This window comes from Musa acuminata, chromosome BXJ2-4 (assembly GCF_036884655.1).
Source record: "Musa acuminata AAA Group cultivar baxijiao chromosome BXJ2-4, Cavendish_Baxijiao_AAA, whole genome shotgun sequence".
Lineage (NCBI taxonomy): Eukaryota > Viridiplantae > Streptophyta > Magnoliopsida > Zingiberales > Musaceae > Musa > Musa acuminata.
In genome coordinates this window covers 43,296,651-43,320,913 of record NC_088341.1, presented here as the reverse complement: position 1 = coordinate 43,320,913, position 24,263 = coordinate 43,296,651, and the positions used below count along the sequence as shown (strand labels likewise).

Genomic DNA, 24,263 nt, shown 5'->3' with positions numbered 1-24,263 from the left:
GCAAGGATTAGAAATAATGCAGAATCTGTCATCACCCACACGCACACACAAACTTTACTGCCAATCTTAGCAATAGAAGGCATATATATATATATATATATATTAACGTTAATACCACCGCCCACGCTTTATTTAATTGTTATTGTATAGACAAAACATATTAATATATTCGTTTCGAGCCTCTCTCTCTTTTGTTCCACTCATCCGTCGTCATCATCCGTAAAAGAGAAGGTGAGTCAAACACTTTACCTTCTCTACCCCCTTCTTCTCCCCGCCCCCTTCTCTCGCTCTCCCGCTGTTTTCTTCCTGAGGATCGCGCCCTCCCTCTCTCTCTCTATCAGACCCTCCTCTGTATCGAAGATTTCGTATCGGTTATTGAATTCGTTGGTTGTTCTAGGGATTTGGAGATTTGGGGGCGGAACCCTAGCTCCGGATCTTGGATGGTTTGCTTCCAGGCGAGGGCGGGTTGGAACCCTAACTCCGGGGTGTGCAGTCGGGTGAGATTTTCTTCAAATCTTTCCTTTCTCGTCGTGGGGTCTTTTTCTGGGAGGGTCCCGGGGGCGCTTAAACCCTGGGTCGGTCTTGCTTTGATCTGGGGGGTTAGTCGAGGGGAGTTCCGGATCTGGGGTCCGGGTTTGGAGGAATCGGAGTGGGTTTGTTTCAGCTGGTTTTGGAGTTTGCTCGTGACGCTCCTTTTCTGCCTGTTGGGTCGATGGGTTCGGCGGTTATTCTTCTTTTCGCTTGTGATTCTTGCTTTTCTTGGAAGGTTTGTTTGACGTGGGTTCTTGGTTGGATGCGACTTTTCTGGAATCATGGTTGGCTCATATATACTTTTTTTGTTGAACTAGGTTTTAAGGTGATCAATTCGCCTCGTAGCGCTGATCGCAAACATTTAGCTTGCTTGCTGTTGTGTTTTATTTGTCATTTTTCGGGAACTTAGGATTCAGCTAAAGATGGATCTTTTTGCTATCGAAACTATGAATATGCCAGTAGTGCACTCATTAAATGGCAGTTGGTTTATATATCTTGCAGTGATCTGCAGAAAGCCGTCACCTTTGCGAAAGAAGATGTCCTCTTCGCTTCAACGGTTAAAGTTTGTGGGATGCATTTGGTAGCTTGACTGCTGTTGGCTGTAGTGCTACAGTGACTTCCTTCTGTGTGATATATATTCCACAGTTCGCTCACTGTGGGCTCATTTAGTTTCTTATGCTTGGATGGAAGAGAGACAGAATGTCCTAACTGTAATTTGTTGGTGAATGCAATCAGATGCTGTAAGCAAGGTGTGCTCTGTCATGATCTTGTGGACAAGGTAGACTAGACAATAAGCATTTTGACAGTGGGTTTCTTCCTAATCGATCCAGAGAGTGACTACGACCGAGAACTCCATAAAATAGGGAAATTAGGTTCCCTAAATGACATCCCAGTCAATATAATGTCAATCTGAAATACGGAATCACTCATTTGAGCATGTTTTGCTACAATGTATCAAGCTCCAGCTAGATGACTCATCGGTAGACATAACTGTGGTAACACTCCGAAGTGGATTGTGGTATGCGTTTCTCATGTCTGCAGTGATGTTGGATGCAGTATGCCGGTGACCGTGAGGAGAAATGCAGCAGCGATATTCTGCTGCCAGCTGTGGTGGTGGAGTTAGTAACAGTGCTGTTGGTGGGGCATCTTCAAGAGAGAATGCTAGGGTTGAATCATCTTATTCAGCATCCAACTTTTCCTTAAATTCAAGGTTAATAATTTTTTTGTGTGTTCCCAGTTAGGTGCTTTGTTTATTATATAAAAGCCACTATTTCAGTCTCTCTGGTATACTATATGTATTTCAGTTAACAGATGTTATATAGTTTTCACAAGCGGTCTTCGTAGGTGATATTTTCATTTGCAAATAAAAATTTTTCTAGGTGGTCTCTTTTAGATGAAATATTTGTCTTCTTGAGTGTTCAACACCAATATAATGGAGTTTACATGAAAGAAAATTACAAAAATCATGGAAAATGGGTAAAAGAAGGCTGCTGCTAACTGATATAATTTTGTTTTGTTGCATGTTGGAGACAAGCTCTCCCAGAATGTTCGGTAATTAATATCCACTTGCATTTGTGAAAAAACATATTTGTGATCATGAGCATTTTGATGTTTTGGTTCCTATTCCCCGTGAAGCTTCTAATCAAGACCTTGTTACTGCAGTCTCTGGTAGCCTAGTAATGGGAATTTCCCTAGTGCACGAAAACTTCCATGATGATCATATACATCTGTATGTCAGCCAAATTTTTACACTTCAAAGTGAATTACAAATATGATCAATCGATCAATCATGATTAAAGTAATTACAGCAACCACACATTTGAGGATGTTTCTTGCATATTCTATTGGTCATATTAATTCATGGAAAGTACCTTGTGCGGTCTTTTAAATAAATTCAAGTTTATTTTTGTACTTGTGCCTACTGTTGATCATTATTATTATTTATTAATTATGATTAATTATCTCATTGTTGGCTTCTAGGAATTGAAAATTGTTGAAAGGTTGTGTGAATAACCTGAGCCTAATGATGTTTACCTATCAGAAATGCTTTTTTGTTACATAATTAAGATTTCATTTTATTGGTCATCTAGGTTCTCACTATTAACACTCTGTCATCTTCATCCTTTTTCTTATCTTATTATTTGCACCTTATACTCTCCTCTCATGTATTTAAATATGACATTTACTTGATGTGATTACACTTACTCATATGATCTTCTTGCCTTCTTGATATGTTTGACATATATGCTACTAAAAGTAATGTTTCTAATAAAGAGATTAGAGATGCTAGTAAAACATTATTCATCATGAATTATATTTATTACCTATCTATTCTAGCACAGAGTAAATTGTTGATCATCATCCGTAGTATTTAATGTTTATATATTACGTATTGAAATTGCCAATCTTGATATAATATTTATATACCTAGATTTTTGTTTTTGATGTATCCATGCCGTCTTGTGTTCTATCTTTTCTGAGTTTTGATCTGTGCTCATGACTGTGTCTTGTTGTATGGTATCTTGGATCTGCATCTATGCTTCATAGCTTGATGCAAGCCCATTTAGTATCTGCTACCTAGTTGATTGCGATTAATAGTTACAGATATTTTTTATTGTTTTTAATTAAAGAAGTTGGTTTCTGCCTTTCAGCTAATTTATCCTATTTTCTTCATCTGCTTATTTATTTGTTTCTTTATTTCCATTTTTAGGCGACAGTCCCAGGTACCATCTTACAAGCTGAAGTGTGATAAAGAACCTCTTAACAGCCGGTAAATTTTGTGCTCTCAGCTGAAGTCAAAGTGTTTTGTTTGTTGGGGTGGTCTAGTGCTTTTCCTTTTTTCGTGTTTGCTGTATAAAGTCCTGCATATTCACATGAATATGTGCCTCTTAGCTCCATTGAAAGCCTCAACTCTTTTTGGGTTCCTTAGCTGCTAACATGCTAACAACAAAAGAAAGCTATTATCAACATTCAGGGTCTTTCCTAGACGTTTCTACATATAACTTCTATGCCTGGTGTCCTCATATCATTTTCCTTTACAATTGATGTGTAGTTGCATTACATTTTTAATACTATCTTATGTTTCCTAGACTTGGGCCTCCTGACTTCTACCCCCAAACCCCCAACTGTCCTGAAGAGACACTAACTAGAGAATATCTACAGTCTGGATACAAGGAGACTGTTGAAGGAATTGAGGTGTGTTTCTCATCATCTTGTTTATTTGCTCCTTTAGCAATTTCCTTATATTTGCTTATTATTATATTCTTGTTTTTCTTAATTGTTACACTGTTTTACCTTTGTACTTATTATATAGGGAACTCATGCAGTCAATGGGACCTTTATGCTATTTGACATCTAGGGTAATTTGGAAATGCTTTTGGCGAGGGGGTGTGATTTTATCTTTTTATCTTTGTTTATTTTTCTAGTTTTTGGGCTTGACTGAAGTCAGGTTGTAGGGGGTTGACTCCTTTGTTTATCTTAATTCTTGAGGAGAGGTAAGATTATGTTGTTTGAATACAAAACGCTGTTCTTATGCAAGATGGATGTCCTTAGATGGCTTCTTAGTTCTTGTATTATTTGTCTCAGATTTTCTAATCTTAAGTGCTCTTGAGACATAGGCATTTGCTCGTAAATTTCTACAAGTTTTGCTTATGAGCACTCCAACTGCGCATAATTTTTTTAATGTGAGAATGAGTTTGTTTCAGAGCATTTCTTAGTCCTTTTTTTTAATGTGTATATGGGTTGGAACCCTTTATGCTTTATGCACAATGGTCGCTAAGGCTTTTGTAAATGTTTAGAAGAAAACTATAACAAGGTTTCATCGACTTTACATATTTACTCTCTATTTATTGCGAAGAATGTAACTGGAGACTCCATATACTTAACACACTTGAAAGCTTTTCTGTGTTTTATGTTCAGGATATGCTAACGCTAGTTCGAGTTTCCACTTTAAATATTGATTTATTTTTGTGCAATTTTAACTGAATTCTTAGGTATATGACCTTCATTCCATATCTGATCTTGATTCATTTGCTAAGTCAATTTGGTTCCAATTTTGAATTTACTTTACATATGTCCTTCCTGTTTATATTGAGTTCTTTAGGACATATACATAATCCATTCTTCTAATTATTGTTGAGCTAACATTAGGGACATCATTTTGATGATTTATGGAATAATATTTTGTGTCTCTTAATGTGTCAGGAAGCCCGGGAAATTGCATTAACTCAAGGTCTCAGTTTCTCAAAATTTGAGCACATCTTAAAGTTTAAAGAGGTGAAGATATAATTATTTGATATAATTTTAACTTGTGATACATGTGATTTCCATGATGAATGGTATTTGGTTTATAACTGTTGGCTTTATAAAATACTGTTCTTTGTCTGATGTTCCAGATCACTCTGTGACCCAGATCACTTTTGTAAATCCTCTTTCTATTCCAATGATGTATATGCTTAATTTTTTAGAGTGCTTAAGGTAAGCTGTGAGTGGGCGGATGGCTTGGTTTTAGCCAATTGCACATTGTCTATATCTGTGGTATATGGAGTAACTAATCAATATCTGGTGTCATCAATATTTTGCAGCAGTGCTCATATTCTTTAAAAGCTAGTATCAAATTTTAGACTACCAAGTACAAGCCTATTGACTAAGTCATCCTATAATAATTCAACCTACAGCTAACTACATTTGGGATTCTGTTTCTTGTACTTAAGCATGACTTTGTATCAGTTCAGGTAAACTTGTATGGGAAATCCTTGTTATACCCTCTTTGTTAAACACCTAGTTGACACTTAACCCATTGATGGTCAAGCGACTTTCCTAATACCAACCAGCCACTTCTGACAGTATCATTTTTTTTAGTACCTGCCCACCTACTGTAGTTTAAAGAATATAGGAAATCGTCTCCAAATTTTATTTTACCTTTTCTAAATGTTTTGGGGTTTGACTGGGATTTCGACAAAGTGATGTGGAAGCACTCCCCAGTTTATCTAGTTAAACTATTTTACATCAGTCTAGTGCACCAGAGATGGTTATTACTTGAAAAACCTTGTATAAACTACCAGGGAATCTGGACATAGTTGTGAATCCAATTCCAGTTCTTTTGTATATGCAGTGACCAGTTTTTTTGTCTATAATATATTGCTCAGATTTGATTCCCTTAATGGTTTGTTACTTGTAAGTTGAAATTTCAGGAACAAATTCTTTAGCCAGTCCCTCATATTGATTCTGTTCAGCTGTATCACATATCAGTTAACTTGGTCTACAATGTTAACATGATGCTTTGTTGGTAGTTGAAGGGGTGTCCTTGCCATTTTATTTCTATTGTCAAAACCACAAGAAAGGTTTCCTCATGACTATGTGGTCCTCTTATGCTGTTTTTGTGAGAATTAAATTGTTTGGGAGTAATGGGGAGGTATTTTGCATGGAGCTTCACCGTAGGTTGATTTTCATGTTGGTTCACCTCTTCATGTATCTTAGTTAAGGATTATCTTAAATGGTCTAGGCTGTCTGCGTATGTTATGTCCTTTCTTAGCATTTATGTGGAAGGTTCGTCGTATCGCTACATACCGCTCGATATGGGTGGTATGTAGCGGTCCGACAAAGGATTGGTATGGCATCGTATATCGGTATGCCCCCATGTATCGTGTGTCTGTATGCTCGGTATGACTTAGTATAGTTCGGTATGTACCATACCGACAACTGGTCGGTATATCGGTATGGATCGGTAAGGTGAACCATGTTTATGTGCCTCACTAACATTGGTATACTGGAGGCACAAATTTGGAATAAGAGTAAAAGAAAGCAAAAAAGGCTTACATTCTTTGGCTACCTGTCTCTCCCAATGGATCCATGGTGGCTCTGTGGTTATCTAGTGGAGGTGTAGTGTTGATACATGGAGCTATGTTGAGGAAGGGAAGATGAGACTATCGTAGGGCGGTGCCTATATGTCTTCAGTACTTTTGGTCAAAATATGTAGTCATTAGTTCTATATAATTGAGTCACTAAAAAATGTGTTATATATGCTGATATATAGTAACTATTGTATATTAATTATGCCTACATATGGCAGTTATATTTTATGAACATTTCTTGTGCATGCATGTATATATACGTATATATGCATGTGTGTACACAGATTCTAGATATACCTATGTATGTGTGACCGATGCATATATTAGATGGCACGTATATACAAATGCATTAATGCAAATAAAAAATCATAGGGATTAAAATGTCAAATAATTAATTATTTTTCATTTTGGAATACTAATGTATATATGAAATATAATGGCACCATTGGTGTTATAATTGAATAACATAGGTAAGGCGGTTCTAATAATTTATATTATTAATTTGTCAATGCAACAAATATTTCTGCATGTATTAATTATATAATTAATATAACAGGAGCATACACTAACACTACACAACAATTTCTTGTGGACTTATTATATTATATTATATATCTCTGTTTTACATAAGAGAGGTGTCAAAATTGGTGAGTCAGAAAGACAAATTCTTTAGTTAAATAAACATGTCGCTTTGTTTTCTTCTGGAATATACATAACCAGGTTATAGGGAAAAATGGACCTACAAGTTATATAAGTAGCCAACACTGAGGGACTAATACATAAATAATGAATTTGAGTGGCGTCTGTGATAAAAAAAACATACAATAGAATGAAGGTTTTACTTAAGTTACAAGCTTTTAACATACTAATACATAGACAAACTTAAAAGAACCAATGTGGTTAGTCCTAAAATTTAAAACACGACTTTATTTTATGAGAACTTGTTTGAAGTCATAGATTGCCGTACCACTCAAAACAGTATGAAATAGGTAGTATGCGTATCGATCTGGCAGTTGACCAACCAACTTGTTTCGGTCGGTATGCAAGGAAGGTAATAACTAATAAGAACTAGTCGGTACACCTCAAGTATATGCGGCTGATGATTATTGATCAATTTGACCGTACCGATGTGAATTCGATGCACACCAGCCCCCAATGGTCAATTTTGGGTTTATAAAAGCCCCTCCCTCTCCCCTCTATTTGGCTGTTGGTGGCTTTTTTGGTCTTATAAAAGCCTCTCCCTCTCCCCTTCCCCTCTTTCACTCTCACTCATCCCTGTTACACAATAGGGATTGCTATCATGTATACAAACAATTGAGGAAAAGATCAATGGATGTATAATTAAATAAGAAAAACATTTGCTAGAATAATATTGAGATAAAGATCAATTATGTGACCCATACAAAATGTTGACAAGTTGTCCTTTTGATGCTCAGTGCCAGGCAATTGTGAGAAGCTGCGATCTGCAAAGTTTCTAGAAAGTAGAAATTAGAGCCTTATTTTTTAGTCATTTAGAAGTAGAGGAGTGGAACAATCTTCTACTAGATTTGATATTATACTTCTCTCTGATATGTTATATTTGCTAGGGTTGTTGCTTTTTTGTTTTTATTGGTAACAAGTGATAGAATAGCTGGTGGCTCTTGATGCTGAGAACAGTGATTTCACATTGTTCCACTTTGAAATGTGTCAGAGTAAGCGGGTACATTGCTCCTGAACATCTCAGAGCTCTTTTGTTTCAATTGTTTTTTATCATTAATACAATGTACATGGACCTCAGTTTCTCATCAAATGAGGCATGTTCTGTCATGGTCAGGGACTCAGAAACTTAAATTCATGTCTTTGGCAGTGGATTTCTGCCTTGTCTTTAATCCAAGAAGGGGTACTTTTGACTTGTTTCTATTGCTTATTTTAAAGTAGTATATGACAATTGTGCCCATGCTCTTGGTCAAAGATGTGTTTTAAACTGACGGTACTCTTGCTTCTTTGAAGGCATTACGAAAGCGCCTGAGGGTTATCAATGAATCTCGTGCTCAGAAGCGTAAGGTAATTGCTTATGTTTTTCTTACATGATACTGATGTAATGGCTGTTGTTTCAGTTGCTATTTACTTGCAGGTCAAGCTGTATTCTGCAGTACACTGTTAAGCCTTCCTTGTTTTTCTGATTTTACAACAGGCTGGCCAGGCTTATGGAGTGCCTCTTTCTGGGCAACTGTTAACTAAAGCTGGTGTCTTTCCTGAGCAAAAGCCATGTAATGAAGATGCACGCAGGAGATGGATTGAGGTTTATGATGATTGTTGATACTGCATTATTCTTGTTACTATTGTTCATTTTGTTGAATTTTGTGCCTTTTTAACTTATTTGTGCCAAATTAATCATTCAATACAGGTTTTAAGTTTTGATTTCAGAGAACATAAGCATAATTATAGGGTGTTTGTTCATTTCTCATGATCCTAGCACACTAAAGCACCTAGATGTATTGGTTGTTGGTTTTGTTTGATGTATGAATTAGGTTGTTCCTTTCGTTTGCCAACATCCTGACAATGAAATGTAGGCTTTTTCCTTTTACTTAATTGAGTCTGGGATAATATATGTTTTTAATCATACTGATATTAGATATAGATATCTTTGTGTTAGTTATTATCTGAAGTTGACATTTTATGCTCCCTGATGATTAGTTGCTGTCTTACATGCTACTTTATTTCTGTACATTTTTCACTTCTCATCATTCATTTTTAAGCATCTTTTGTGTATTTTCCTTTATTGGATATAATAGTTCTGACCTCCCACATTTTGTAAGCAGGCTTTGTCGCAACAGAATAAACAGTTGCGGTCCTTGGCAGAACATGTCCCACATGGTTACAGACGGAAAGCGCTCTTTGAAGTTCTTATCCGCCATAATGTTCCATTAATAAGAGCAGCATGGTTTATCAAAGTTAACTATCTTAACCAGGTTGATAACTATTCTAAGACATAAATATATATATAGGTTATGTTGTTTGCCGTGCTGCCATTTTCAGTGCCCATATTCATATCATTGAGATATCTTTTTCAGGTTCGACCAGCCTCAACGAGTGTTCCATCAGACAAAGCACAATTTGCTCGATCTGACTTGTTGTCTAAAGATGTCGTTGAGTACTTGCAGCAGCTCTTGGATGAAATTTTTCCAAAAGATGGTTCTAATATTCCTACACCTAACAAGAATCAGTCATCACAAAGTACTATGGTTGTACCTTATCTAACACCACAGAAAAATGACTCTTCCTCGTCTACTCCTGATGAGGAGCCTTCTCTGGACTTCAAGTGGTGGTATATGTGTCACCTTGTACAGTGGCATCTTGCAGAAGGCTTACTTCTTCCCTCTCCCATCATAGAGATGATTTTCAATCAACTTCAGGTAATTGAACTCCTTGTTTGGGCAAAACAATTGAAACAACAATAGATATTGAAGTGGCTCAAATTTATACTTGTTTAATCTATTCGTTCAGGAGAAGGAATCACCAGAGGCTTTTGAGTTGCTTTTGCCTCTTCTGGTTGACATGATTGAGAGTGTTGCACTCTCACAGACCTACGTACGCATGTTTATGGACCTCTTTGTTCAAAAAGTACAGGATCCTTCTTCCAGTATTTTGAGTTCGGTGGATACTTCTCAAAAGTTATCCCTTGTGGATGCAATGGTTGGGGTTGTCCGGTATTTGATAGTTGCTGTGCCTGATACTTTTGTTGCCTTAGATTGCTTTCCTCTGTCATCCAATGTTGTTCCTGATTTACGCTATAGAAACACATTTTTGAAGTTACCTGAGTGTGTAGATAATGTGCAGTTTGATACACGAGATGCTTATCTTCGTTACTTGTCGTGCGGGTATGTTGTTTCCTCTATCCAGAAACGTGCTTCCAATCTCTCAAACATTGTAAACCCTAGCCTTCAAGCTCATGGTGCTGCTAAGGTTTTACTGGCCTTGGATAGAGCTTTGATAACAGGAAATGTAATGATTGCTTATAATTCTCTCTTTGAAGATTTGTCTGATGTGGCCGTCGAAGAGCGGTGGTTTGCAGAAATCAGTCCATGTCTGAGGTCATCCTTGAAGTGGATTGGGACTATTGGTTTGTCTCTTATTTGCTCCATATTTTTTCTTTGTGAGTGGGCTACTTGTGATTATCGAAATTTCCGTACTTCCTTGCCTAATGATCTCAAATTGACTGGAAGGAAAGATTTTTCACAAATATATTTTGCAGTATTGCTTTTAAAGCTTAAGATGGAAGATTTGCTTAGCTTAACTCAGTCTAGTGATGGAAATATCTTGCTGTTTGGTACAAGTGGAAAAACTAGCTCTGATAATGATACTTTGTTGGATGGCGCAGTAGTAGAAAATGTTTCTGTTCCTAGAAATAATTCAAGGAGCTTGCATGATAGGAAGAATAAAAGAGAGATCTTTCAAGGTCCTGGTCCACTGCACGACATTGTTGTGTGTTGGCTAGACCAGCATGAGATAGGGAAAGCGGGAAGTTTCAGGTGTGTGGAAATTTTCCTAGTGGAAACAATAAGGAATGGCATTTTCTTTCCACATGCTTATGTAAGGCAGCTAATTGCTAGTGGAATTATGGATAAAAATGAGAGCTTGTTAGATATGGAAAGGCAAAGAAGGCATCGAAGAATTCTGCAGCAGCTGCCTGGATCATGTTTATTTGATGTTCTAGAAGAAGCAAGAACTACAGAAGTCCATTTGTTATATGAATTTGTCCATGCGTACTCAAATGAGCGTCGGCTCTTACTTCGTGGACTTCTGGGTGGTAAATCCAATCAGTCAAGCAGTAGAGGTGATGTTTGTTCAGTTTTTTCTATGCAAAAATATATAGATTCTTCATCTCCTGGTCATGCTAAAACAAAGGATCAAATTACACAGCTGAAGGTTTTAATTTCTCGTTTTTTGCGTTTTTCTCTTCCTTTTGCCATGCCAATGGAAACATGTCCTGATGATTCTCAAGGAATTTCAAAAAGAACACCAGGCTCTTTAGAAAGCAAAGTTGATTTGACAGAGGAGACACCTGGCTGTGAGGAATGTAGAAAAGGGAAGTGGCAAAAGCTAGTTGATGATAGGAGCTCTGCTCCAGAAGGGTTTTCCTCGAGTCATTCAGATGATGAAGATACTTGGTGGGTGAAGAAGGGATCTAAGTCTCAAGAATCCTTCAAGGTTGAACTGCCACTTAAACCAGCTAAACCTGCTTCGAGAGGTAGGCAGAAGACTGTGCGGAAAACACAGTCTCTAGCTCAGTTAGCAGCTGCAAGGATTGAGAGTAGCCAGGGGGCATCTACCAGCCATGTATGTGATAACAAGGTGAGTTGTCCCCACCACAGACCTGTTACTGATAGCGAAGTACCTAAGGAGGCCAACCGGATGATATCAGGAAACCAAAGTGATATTGGTAAGGCTTTGAAGCAACTAAGATTGCTTGAGAGGAGATCCATCTCAATCTGGTTGTTAAAATCGATTAGGCAACTTGTTGAAGGAAATGAAAAAGCTGCTTCGAAAGTGAGCAACTGTACTGATGTTTATTCTGTACCACAGCCTGATGACAGAAATGCTGCAAGGTGGAAGCTAGGCGAAGATGAAATTTTATTCATTCTTTATGTATTGGATATTTCTGGTGACTTCATTTCAGCAATAAAGTTCTTGATATGGTTGATACCCAAAGTACTTTGTGGACCAAGCATTGTTGTGCAGGGTGTAAGGAATGCCGTATTTCCCAAAAGTAGAGAATTCCAAGTCTGCCAGGTTGGGGAAGCATTTCTATTTTCTTCCCTTCAAAGGTATGTCCTTTGTTGGTGATTTGTTTGCTTCTGAGTTTTTTTTATATTCTTTTGCCCCTTGTTGAAATTTGTTGTAGTTTGATCATTAAGTAGTATAAAGTTGAGTTATACTCTTTTTAAATTTTTTTCTGTTAATTGTATCTTTTTTCTGACTGTGTTATCCTATCTTGTTTGCTTTGTGTGATCTATGGATGATAGTGAAAACCAAATTTCCATGATAGTTGATAATGTTTCAGTATCTATAGTTTCTTTATATGACCATATATTATTATGTTCACTGTGCATTGGGTTTTATGGATTGGTTATGTTGATATTATGGTACATCATTTTTATGGGTTGGTTGTGTTGATATTATTGTACCATTATCTTGTAAGTCGACTCCAAATTTTTATGTTTGAGCTTATACTTATTACTTATTTTTAATTTTTTGCTTTTCTTTGCATGAAAAATTTGCCTGATTCAGGTATGAGAATGTGCTTCGAGCTGCAGATCTTTTACCTGAAGCCTTGACTGCTTCAATTCATCGAAGTTTGGCCACGATAACATCAAATGGAAGGCCCTATGGGTCAGTTGCTTTTGCCTATGCTCGCAACTTATTAAAGAAATATAGAGATGTGACAAATGTGTCAAAGTGGGAAAAATCCTTTCGAGCTACATGTGATCAAAGGATGCTTGCAGAACTTGACACTGGACGGTCGGTGGATGGTGAATTTATGTTTTCTCCAGGAGTCTCAGCAGGAATTACAGATGCTGATGAACACATTCGTCAGAGGATGAACGGAAGGATGTCTAGAATTGGCACAAACATGAAGGAATTAGTGCAGCGACATGTTGAGGAAGCTGTGCACTACTTTTATGGAAAGGAAAGAAAACTATTTGCAGCTCCTACTTCCAGAATCCATTCCCCTGAAAAATGGGATGACGTTTACCAAATAGCTCATGATATCGTTTGTGGCCTTGTGGAATGCATCAGGCAAATTGGTGGTGCAAGTATAGAAGGAGATCCCAGTGTTGTGGCTTCTGCTGTGTCTGCAATCATTGGTAGCATAGGACTAGCTGTTGTAAAATTGCCTGATTTCACAACAAGCAGTAATTATCAAGCCTTTCCATCCTCAATAAATTCACTGAATTGTGTAAGGCACATCTTGCAGATTCATATAGCCTCTCTCTGCTTGCTAAAAGATGCTCTTGGTGATCGTCTGAACCGTGTATTTGAGATAGCATTGGCTGCTGAAGCTTCTTCAGCTATTTCGACAACCTGTGCTCCTGGAAAAGCCCATCGAAATCAATTCCAGTTATCACCTGAAACTAACGAAATATATCAAAACCATTCCAATGAGCTTCTGAACAATTCTACAAAACTCATCGTTGGAAAGGCTGCTAAAGCTGCAGCAGCTATATCTGCGCTAGTTCTTGGGGCTATTGTTCGAGGAGTTAGCAGCCTAGACAGGATGATCACCGCCTTTAGATTAAAGGAAGGCTTGGATGTTCTGCAGTTTATACGAAGTGCAAGATCTAGTTCAAATGGCATCTCCCGTACTATTGGCATGATGAAGCTTGATTATTGCATTGAGGTTTATGTGCATTGGTTTCGGCTTCTGGTTGGGAACTGCAGGACAGTTTTTGATGGACTAGTTGCAGAGATGCTTGGTGAATCATATATTTTAGGTCTTTTAAGAATGCAACAACTGCTTCCACTCAGTTTGGTTTTTCCTCCGGCATATTCGATCTTTGCAATGGTCATTTGGAGGTCATATATTCTCAATAGCAATATTGCATCCCGTGAGGACATCCTACTATATCAATGTTTTTCAACGGCCATTGGTGATGCTATTAGGCACAAGCCATTTCGAGAAGTGTTTTTTCAAAATACCCATGGTTTTTATGATCTTCTGACCAATGATTCTGGTGATTCTGAGTTTGCCGCAATGCTTGAATTACATAATCCAGATAAACATTTGAAAACAATGGCATTCGTTCCACTCCGTGCAAGGCTGTTTCTGAATGCACTTATTGATGGCAAAATGCCAGCATTTACAGTTGCACGTGAAGATGGATCATGGGTTGCAGGTCCTGCTGAACCTAGATCATATGCTGAAACTGAGGCAAGCCTTTTGGATAAGCTCATACACGTTTTGGATACCCTGCAACCTGCAAAATTCCATTGGCAATGGTTAGAGTTGAGGTTACTTCTGAATGAGCAAGCTCTTATTGAAAAAATTGAAACTCACAACATGCCCTTTGTTGAGGCAATTCGATCCTTATCTCCTAGCGCTGAAAATTTCGCACTATCTGAAAGTGAAAAGAAATTCACTGAAATTATTCTGACAAGGATACTTGCCAGGCCTGAAGCTGCTCCTCTTTATTCGGAAGTTGTGCACCTGCTTGGAAAATTACTTCAAGAATCATTGGTTATGGATACAAAATGGATTTTAGCTGGTCCAGATGTTCTTCTCGGACGCAAATCTATAAGGCAACAACTTGTATCGGTTGCTCAGAGGAAAGGCTTCCCAACTAAAGCACGGTTTTGGAAACCGTGGGGTTGGCCAAGTTCACTATCTGATTTAGCCTCTAATAGAGGTGAGAAGAGAAAATTCGAAGCCATTTGTGTCGAAGAAGGGGAGGTTGTGGATGAGAGCATTGATGTTAGGAAATCTTCCAAAGTGATCCATAGTATGGATGCTGAAGGTTGCAGTTCTAGTCAGCAGTACATAACCGAGAAAGCTCTTGCAGAACTAATATTGCCATGTATAGATCGAAGTTCCAATGAGTTGCGCAATTTATTTACCTCTGAGTTGATCAAGCAGATGGGAGCTATTGATCAACAAATTAATACAGTAACATCCAATGGTTGTAAATCTAGTGTGAATCCTGAAGCTTCTTCAAACAAAGGAAGCAGTCGTAAAGTAATCCGAGGTGGAAGCCCTGTCCTTGGTAGGCGACCAACTGATTCTGCCCCACCTTCTGCTGCCGCTTTAAAAACTTCATTGTGCCTCCGTTTGCAATTTCTATTGAGATTGCTTCCTATTATTTATGAGGATAGGTAACTACCAATGTCCAAAAATCTGTTTACATTCATTTCTCAGTTTATTCTTATTCAGCAACAGGTTTGGTTAAAAAAAAAAGTTTGGTTGATTAATTTATTATTGTTATTGTCTTTTGTATTTAATGACTAGTTTTGGCAATTTCATTATATTGATGATTACCATATGATGATAGGTGGTGTAGTGTAGTCGTCTCAGTAATTAGAACGGTATAGATACATATGATATTGCCTGTTGATAATATTTTGTGTCAATGTAGTCTAGTTTCTTTAGTCTCCAAGATATATTGTTCTGTTAAGAAATTCTTTGAGAACACAACTATGATATTAAATTGTTTGTAGAATTAGAAACTTATCTGCTTAATAAAATGAGTTTCCTTCATCTCATCAGCTGCTAATTAATGATTCATTTTCTGCTAATATTAGCTATTGTCCTACATGGGATCATGATGGCCTATTCAATAGTGCATCACTGGTTTTTGTTTGGATTCTCTAAAGTCTGTTAGAGTGATTTATAGATTTGGATTACAATCAGGCTAAAATACTGCCACTGGTTAATTGATCATAGGTGGCAACGACTATATGAGACAGAGCCTAGTTACAGGGCCATATTTTTTACAAGGGTCACTTAGCACATCCATACCTCCAACACTGAATGGTGAACACATTTTTTATTGGCACAATAAATTTTGATCCGTGCCACATGCTGATTGGCACTACAATCCTCTGTTCAGGGTCAAAATATCTTATCAGTAACTATTACCAAATGCCAAGTCAATAAGCAAAAGAGGATACAACCTTCAAATTAAGTTCTCTATAAGACAGAGTGCAGCCACGACATTAGATTGTCTCATGATTTGAACTCTCTTTCTAAAGAACATGGCACATCGAGAAATTAGAGAGCACAAAGATGGTAGCAAGTGGATATTGTGTGATGGAAAAAGAAAGAGACAGCCTGCTTGGTATGTTTTAGTTGTTGCTCGAGTTTCGATTCGTCTTCTCTGTTATTGCTCCCATCACAGCTTAAATTTGAACCTAAATTGTCAGAAGGTCGAGGAAGAGAATGCTTGTGATCGAGCTAAATCTTTTCTTATGTTATTCGATTATTGGGTATCTAATATATTATAAAGAGGTCTTTTGATCGAGTATCTAACACATTATTAAGAAGTTTAAACACCATGGTTGCACATGGCTAGATCCTGTTTAACTACAACCACCATGTTTTTTAATTTGATTATTCAATTTCTCATGGGTTGGGTTTTGTGTATGTAGAATTTGAGCCAACAGTGAACACACAACATAGTTAGGCTGTGTGTGTGTGTGTGTGTGTGTGTAGTCACTGAATTGAACCACACATTGTGAGACTAAAGAACGAAGATAATGACTAATAAATCTGGGCTAAATATGAACTATAAAGGTTTGAGCCTGTGCAATAGGTTATGCAGGCAGCTGCTTTATGAGCAGGTCCCTGCTAGTGGGTCCCCGGGTTTCCGACTACCAATTGCATGTAGTCCACACTTTGTCTCATGTGAAGCTTCCTTATTTTACATATATGGTCCATTCAAAATGTGCCAACCTTTTAAAATGCCTATAGACTGAAAAACAGAGTTCTACAAGCTTCTTGCATTTGTATCTAATTGTCCCAATATGAGAACCTACAATTGTATGACCAGGGTTTTTGACTAATTCGTCCAGAGTTCTGTTCATTAAATCCCACATATAAGAATCCATCACTGAATCTACACATATATTGTCCAACCTACTCTCTCTCTCTCTCTCTCTCTCTATATATATATATATATATATATATATATATGTGTGTGTGTGTGTGTGTGTGTGTGTGTGTGTGTGCATGTATGTATGTATTATGTATAAAATATTATGATGTAACTACTAAAATGCCAAGCATCCATTTAGACAGATTAAGTCTCATGTATAAGTTATTGGTATATCCTCAGTTTCTCAACATGTGCCGTATTTTGGATTAATGTGCTCTCTTGCTGCAACTTATGTTCCTATGTGGTCTCTGGTGGCATCTATTCATGTATGTTTGTGGCTGTGCAGTTTTGTCACTGGTGATCACTTGAACACCTATGCTAGCTTTCGTCAGTAAACCTCTTAGCATGGATAGGCTATGTACAATAAGAAGACATATATTACCTTATGATATGGGAACACATTTACATGCACAATATGTTCATTATCAGTTACCTGATTTTAAATTGTTTTTCATATGTATATGCTTGTGCGAGCTTAATTTTTTGAGTCTAGTTGTTTTTGCAGCTTGTAGTAAATTAGACTACACTTGAATAACTATTTAAATGTTTAAATATTATAAATATAGAAGGGAGGAATATTGAATGTTACACGATCCAGCATCGATTGGTATGTTTTGGTCCGCATGATACTTCATATTGCTCAGATTGAACCAAGAAAATATTATAAAACAGTAAGAGCCTGCTGAAACCTGAGTTGAGCTGCAGTGGGCCTGGTTTGAATATGTATAGTGGACATACCGAGCAGTCCAATGTGGCATTTTAAACCATTGGTTACAGGATAGGTACATGACCAAGGGCTATGTAGCCTATTTTAGAACAATGGTTTCTAGAACCGTGTACATTGGGTCAAACGCATTGATATTTTGCATCCATATCAGAGATCCATAGTTAAATCTGTTTACTGAGAAGGCTGTGTTGGCTGTTTTCTACTTTGATGCATTAAGTGAAGATAAACTTGACTAAGTGGAAAATTTTAGGTATATAATGGGCCATGCGATTTTAAGATCCATCCTTTTGGGCTCATTGTAACTTTTTCAAGATTTGTAAATTGTTAGACCAAAGGAATTTTCATTCTTCTATATCTCGCCTCACATCAAGGAATTAGTGACCATCCATTTTTCACTGCTCACATCCTGATCTATACTAGCTGACTCATTGTATGCTTTGTAAATTTGGCTTCAATCATAAGACAAAATTGGGTTAACCCATGCTAATAGACATCATCTGTTGATCAAACCTGACTTGGACATATGATCTGGCAAGTTCAACTCAAGCCTGACCAAAGTGTTTAAGTTTGGGGAAGAAAAATGTTTTGAGATTGGGTTTTTAGTATCAACATGTTTTATCTATGTGGTTTCGTTTTCGGCTTGCTCATTTCCAACCACCCGAGATTGGGCTTACTTGCAGTAGCAAAGCTGAGATTGGGCTCAAATTGACCTGCAGTTTTGCGGTCTTATTTGTATCATTATATATCTTATGTCTGCGGACATGGCATACATTATTAAAGCACATTGTCTATCCATTAATTTCTCTCTTTCGTTTAAGCAATGACAATCTTTCAACTGCTTATTTTCTAATTTGAGGTTTTTGAGCAACTATTGTCTTTATATATAGCCTGATGGATCTTTCTTCAACTTTTTGTAGGAACATGAGACAAATGCTTGCTCCTATTATACTTCGATTACTTGGCACACGTTTGATATATGAGGATGCAGACCTATGCATTTCACCGATACATGTGGATCCTTCCAAAAGAGAGTTTGAGTCTTCTAGTGAAGTTCCCTTGTTGAATCATTCTAGTGATAGTCTGTTTGATAGACTTTTGGCCGTTCTGCATGGTTTGCTGAGCAGCTATAAGCCAAGTTGGCTGAAGCCCAAGCCCGTCTCTAAGTCAGCACACAAATCTCTTCGAGATTTTTCTCCATTTGATCGTGAAGTGGCAGAGAGTTTGCAGGTTAGTTCTTGATGATACATTTGATTATTATGGAGAAAAATGTTTGCTAATTTAATAAATTATAGCAATTCCTAGTTTTACAAATATGCAGAATATTTATGACTATACCATTCTGAACTATATGCTTAATCTGTTTAGCGAATCTGTAGTTATCGTAATTTCACTTGTATTTCTCTTGCTATTGGGGATTTAAATAAGATATTCTCATCAGATTATGTATTAATGATGTTGTCAATAAGATTTTCTTACAAACAGATATTAGTCCTTGTAATTACTGAAGTAACAAAGTACAATTGTTGACAACAATTACTAGTTACATGGAAAGAAAATATCTATATTTGTATGGTTCCCATGACACTTGGAGCTTATAAACCGATACAAATATATTTTGAACTTCTTGTATGGCTCTGGATTTATGAGTTCCTAGGCTCTGAAGACTTCTCACTGGTTTATGCTTATGTTATGTCAGGGAATTTAATTTCTTCTTTTCTTTTGCAATTTTTACTCCAATCAAATCAATTGAATTAAATGTGTCTTGTGTTCCCCCTTCTTTGTGGACGTGTGTTTTTGTTTGTTCATTGAGAATTTCATAGTTTTTGGGGCTAATTATATATTATCTCTGTAATTAACTATTCTTAGCATTATGGTTCTTATATTTTCAGAAGTTATATTGGGATCCCTATACTTACGAAAATAAAACATTGAGTTACCTATATAGGGTTAAAAAGATAATTTCACAGGGTTAAAAATCAAGAAGAGCGGTTTTGTTGGAGCAACGATATTAAATGTTTCACTTTCGTAAGTTTTAATGTAACTTTTGAAAGTATAGGGATCAGGTTGCTAAAGATTGCTAGTTACAGAGGGTAATATATAATTAGCCTCAGTTTTTGTCATCAGTTGGCATGATGGTTACCTGGCTTGGGTTTATGAAGTACAAACAGTTCATGTAGCAGGTCATAGGGAGGTTGCTTGACTTTGGTAGTCAGGCCTCATGTAGTGCATTGTCATAATAAGTTTTGGCCTACCTGTTAGCTATTCAACGATATAGATTTTTTTTTTGTTTGTATAGTTTTATAACTTTCTTCTGTATAATATACATTGGTTTTATTTTTTTAATTTCTTTGTGGATGTTGGGTATGTTTGACTTTCAGAATATCATGCTGTGTGCCCCTGTTATTGTTTCTTTGTAACTGGGGTATCAAGAGGCATGTATTATGTTGAATTTTCTTCACTAATAAAACCAATTATTGACATGGATATCTTTCTTTTCTTGTCAATGGAAATGATAGCTCATTCATCTGATGCGTGTTGATGAGTAGTTTTATCGTATAGTCATTTATGTCAATGTCATGCTTTAATTCTTTCAGAATGTCTTGGATCGCATGGAGTTGCCTGCAACAATCCGACGCCGTATCCAAGCCGCCATGCCATTGCTTGTACCTTCTCGTCCAATTTCTGCTCCTTGCCACCTCCCGACGTTATCCTCAGCAGCACTCACATCGCTGCAGCCCAGCACACCAAGTCCAGGTCCTCACCAAAGAATCATTCCTTCTCGGGCTTCTAATAGCTCATCCGGCAGAAGCAAGAGTTTGGCTTCGCAAGACCTGGATATGGAAATCGACCTATGGACACTGCTGGAAGACGGCACAAGTTCTGCTCCTTCCATGAGTAGTGGCAGCAACATGGGTGGCACAAGTGGTGACCATTCCAATCTCAAGGCTTGCAGCTGGCTCAAGGGTACCGTAAGGGTGCAGAGAACAGACCTCACCTACATTGGGGCCCTCGACGAGGATAGCTGACCTTGTACAATTATTTTGACCATGGAACATTGGCAGCCACAGGAGCGATCATGTGAGTTGCATTTTCACACAAATGCAATGGGCTATATTATCTTTTGCTTGGGCAAGATCTCCCAGCTCCTGACTTTTTGTTTTGGAATTGTATCAGAAAAGAAATTGGCTGTCATGCCATTGGCAGGTCCCTCTCTTATGTCAAACACCCCCAAACTGCCATGTTGCTGTTTTGCTGTATATATATGTGATATTTATTTTTTCATCAATGAGATGAGTAAAATGTCTTAGGAACTGTGGGACTCTCGATACCATATTTTCACAAGGAAGAAATGGTTCTGCATCTGCATCTCCATCTCAGAGGCTCTGGGCAAAATCACTGGACGAATCTTGATTTCTTAAGTTGCATGGATGTTATCAGTGGATGACACAAAACGGAAAGAGGATTGGTATATCATATAGATGGATATCAAGCTCTTGAAACATTGTAGTGCAGCTGACGATTCTGATGCACAAGAAACTATACAAATGGTTTCTGAATCTGAAATAAGTCTTACTGCATAAACAATGAAGGAATGTTCTTTGGGGAAGCGTATATGAATTAGTGTAGTGTGGGCAGTCGATCTCAAGGCATGAAGGCCATGGACAGATGAAAAGATGTTGAGCTACCGTGAGTGTTCGGCTATCCATGAGCATTAGTATTCGGTGACGTTTCACATCAATCAGAGTTCGCCACCCAAATCGAACAGCATAGTGAACTATTAATAATATATTATTAATGATCACAAATTGCAAACAAAATGTAACATCAGATTATTGCATCCTTAATAGAAGCCATACAATTTATACTTATATATGGGCAATAATCAACGCGCAGAGAGATTGACGACAAAAAGAGAGCAACAAAGGCCATCACACACTGCAAGAAATAAAGATGAGGAAGCCGCATGCGATCGATTGTATCTAATTCTCCTCGGCCTCGTCGCCGTACTCTTCCTCCTCCTCATCGTCGGCCATGGCGTCCTGGTACTGCTGGTACTCGGACACGAGGTCGTTCATGTTGCTCTCGGCCTCGGTGAACTCCATCTCGTCCATGCCTTCCCCGGTGTACCAGTGCAGGAAAGCCTTGCGGCGAAACATGACGGTGAATTGCTCCGACACGCGCTTGAACATTTCCTGGATGGAGGTGGAGTTGCCCATGAAGGTGGCGGACATGGAGAGGCCGGTGGGAGGGATGTCGCACACGCTGGACTTGACGTTGTTGGGGATCCACTCCACGAAGTAGGAGGTGTTCTTGTTCTGCACCGCGATCATCTGCTCGTCCACCTCCTTGGTGCTCATCTTGCCGCGGAACATGGCGGAGGCGGTGAGGTAGCGGCCGTGGCGTGGGTCGGCGGCGCACATCATGTTCTTGGCATCCCACATCTGCTGGGTGAGCTCCGGGATGGTGAGCGCCCGGTACTGCTGCGACCCGCGCGACGTCAGCGGCGTGAAGCCCACCATGAAGAAGTGCAGGCGGGGGAAGGGGATGAGGTTGACGGCCAGCTTACGCAGGTCGGAGTTGAGCTGCCCCGGGAAGCGGAGGCAGCACGTCACCCCGCTCATGGTGGTGGAGATGAGGTGATTCAGGTCCCCAACTGCGTACACATGTACAACCAGCATCATTTCTAAGCACCGGAGGACTTGCTTGGGGTGAGGCTAACACTTACAGCTGGGGTTGGTGAGCTTGAGCGTCCGGAAGCAGATGTCATAGAGAGCCTCGTTGTCGAGCACCATGCATTCGTCGGCGTTCTCCACCAGCTGATGCACCGACAGCGTCGCGTTGTACGGCTCCACAACCGTGTCCGACACCTTGGGCGACGGGAACACTGAGAACGTCAGCATCATCCGGTCCGGGTACTCCTCCCGGATCTTGGATATCAGGAGCGTCCCCATCCCCGACCCCGTCCCTCCTCCCAGCGAGTGGCAAACCTGAAACCCTATCACCACAACCACCACCACCACCACCATGCCAACATCGGAATCCACGTACGTGGCAATCGAATCGTTGCTATGTGTCTGTATACATACCTTGGAGGCAGTCGCAGTTCTCGGCCTCCTTACGGACCACGTCAAGGACCGCGTCGATGAGCTCGGCGCCCTCGGTATAGTGCCCCTTGGCCCAGTTGTTGCCGGCCCCATTCTGGCCGAAGACGAAGTTGTCGGGGCGGAAGAGCTGGCCGTAAGGCCCGGTGCGCAGCGCGTCCATGGTTCCCGGCTCCAGATCCATGAGCACCGCCCGCGGCACGTACCTGCCGCCGCTGGCCTCGTTATAGTACACGTTCACCCGCTCCAGCTGCAGGCGGGAGTCGCCCACGTAGTCACCCTTGGGGTCGATGCCGTGCTCGTCGGACACCACCTCCCAGAACTTGCCGCCTATCTGGTTCCCGCATTGGCCGGCTTGGACGTGCAGGATCTCCCTCATGGTTGTTGATCTCGAAGCTGATGCCTGATATGGAGCAGAAGAATCGACGTACGAAGAATAGGAAAGATTGATGAAGGAAATGGAAGAGACTGATATATAAGAAGGGAATGTGGGGATTAAGGGATGGAGAAGAAGGGTACAGAGATAGATAGATAGAGAGAGGTGGGGAGAGAACCAAGGGGAGGGGCAATGAAAGCTTGCAAGCAGCTCTGAGATGGCTGTGAGCTTTTGTAGATGGGGGAGGACAAGTTGATTGGGGGATATTATTAGGGAGGGAGGAACAAATGGACGGTAGACAGAGAAGTGGAAAATGGCTGGATGTGGGGTTGGATTGAGTTTAAATGCAAATTTAGCTCAATCCTAATGTATTCCTTTGGCCATGAAATGATCATTGTGATGCAACAAAGTGTACAACTACTAGGATTTGATATAAGCCAAGAGTACACAGTGTGGCATGTTATACCTGCAAAATATATTTGGTGGATGACATGATTAGGCTGCTCCATATGAACCCCAATGTCACAAACACCATACTTTACACAGCCAATAGAAACATGGCAGGTGAACACTCTTCTCTAATTTGAGTACATGACATGAACAATGTGGCTCAGTCTGTCATCCTCATTTGCCACACAATATGCTAAGTTGGAGAGAGTTGTTGAGATGTTATGGTCTGCTGGTCCAAATCAGTAGTTCACAGAGCAATGTAGGATTAGATGTTTTGCCTTCTTAGATATGTAAGATGAGGTGGAATTCGACAAAGTGTGAGATACTAATAGTGACATATTGAAATCAAAAGTCTAGATTGTGTGTAAACTAATCCATCAATGAAAGCAAGTGTGCACCACACATGAGACAAGTAGTCTCCGAGTCCTTTTCATCATCGATCGAATGACTGTTCCACAGAGGAAACAACCTCCCAAGTCCACTTGCAGATCAAACATGATGGCATTCATTTCAGCTACTTGGGAACACAGTAGCAAACTGGATCTTTCTCCCAACCCCAAAGAGCTTCCGGGAAGCAGATCAGCACTGGAATAGCTG

At 39.1% G+C, this 24,263-nt stretch overlaps 2 protein-coding genes across 4 annotated transcripts; one reads left to right on the top strand and one right to left on the bottom strand.

The window, feature by feature from the left end:
- The first annotated feature begins 268 nt into the window (after nt 1-268).
- LOC103982672 (mediator of RNA polymerase II transcription subunit 12) lies at nt 269-21,049 on the top strand. Of its 3 annotated transcripts, none has more exons than XM_009399660.3 (13): nt 269-497; nt 1,033-1,741; nt 3,242-3,301; nt 3,621-3,726; nt 4,735-4,806; nt 8,373-8,426; nt 8,557-8,664; nt 9,185-9,334; nt 9,437-9,778; nt 9,870-12,190; nt 12,654-15,233; nt 18,656-18,965; nt 20,333-21,049. In XM_009399660.3, exons 2-13 carry the CDS (start codon nt 1,611-1,613, stop codon nt 20,762-20,764), a joined length of 6,666 nt encoding a protein of 2,221 aa, XP_009397935.2. In that variant the 5' UTR covers nt 269-497; nt 1,033-1,610; the 3' UTR covers nt 20,765-21,049. The 3 variants fall into 3 exon arrangements, with proteins under 3 accessions (XP_009397935.2, XP_064962429.1, XP_064962428.1); XM_065106357.1 differs by lacking the exon at nt 269-497 and having other exon boundaries at nt 1,141-1,280; nt 1,588-1,741; nt 20,333-20,945; XM_065106356.1 differs by lacking the exon at nt 269-497 and having other exon boundaries at nt 1,169-1,309; nt 1,588-1,741; nt 20,333-20,945.
- A 460-nt stretch (nt 21,050-21,509) lies between these two features.
- LOC103982673 (tubulin beta-7 chain) lies at nt 21,510-23,702 on the bottom strand. Its single transcript, XM_009399661.3, has 3 exons — nt 22,826-23,702; nt 22,465-22,734; nt 21,510-22,392 (listed from the first exon to the last, which is right to left on the bottom strand). Exons 1-3 carry the CDS (start codon nt 23,217-23,219, stop codon nt 21,719-21,721), a joined length of 1,338 nt encoding a protein of 445 aa, XP_009397936.2. The 5' UTR covers nt 23,220-23,702; the 3' UTR covers nt 21,510-21,718.
- Between the last annotated feature and the right edge of the window lie 561 nt (nt 23,703-24,263).

What these genes read in the sequence shown, in the direction of transcription:
- LOC103982672 (XM_009399660.3), top strand. Translation starts at nt 1,611, where the DNA reads ATGCAGCAGCGATATTCTGCTGCCAGCTGTGGTGGTGGAGTTAGTAAC. An exon ending in ACATCTTAAAGTTTAAAGAG is followed by an intron (nt 4,807 to 8,372) that starts GTGAAGATATAA and finishes GCTTCTTTGAAG; the next exon opens with GCATTACGAAAGCGCCTGAG. An exon ending in CACGCAGGAGATGGATTGAG is followed by an intron (nt 8,665 to 9,184) that starts GTTTATGATGAT and finishes TTTTGTAAGCAG; the next exon opens with GCTTTGTCGCAACAGAATAA.
- LOC103982673 (XM_009399661.3), bottom strand. Translation starts at nt 23,219, where the DNA reads ATGAGGGAGATCCTGCACGTCCAAGCCGGCCAATGCGGGAACCAGATA. An exon ending in GAACTGCGACTGCCTCCAAG is followed by an intron (nt 22,735 to 22,825) that starts GTATGTATACAG and finishes TTGTGGTGATAG; the next exon opens with GGTTTCAGGTTTGCCACTCG. An exon ending in CAAGCTCACCAACCCCAGCT is followed by an intron (nt 22,393 to 22,464) that starts GTAAGTGTTAGC and finishes ATGTGTACGCAG; the next exon opens with TTGGGGACCTGAATCACCTC.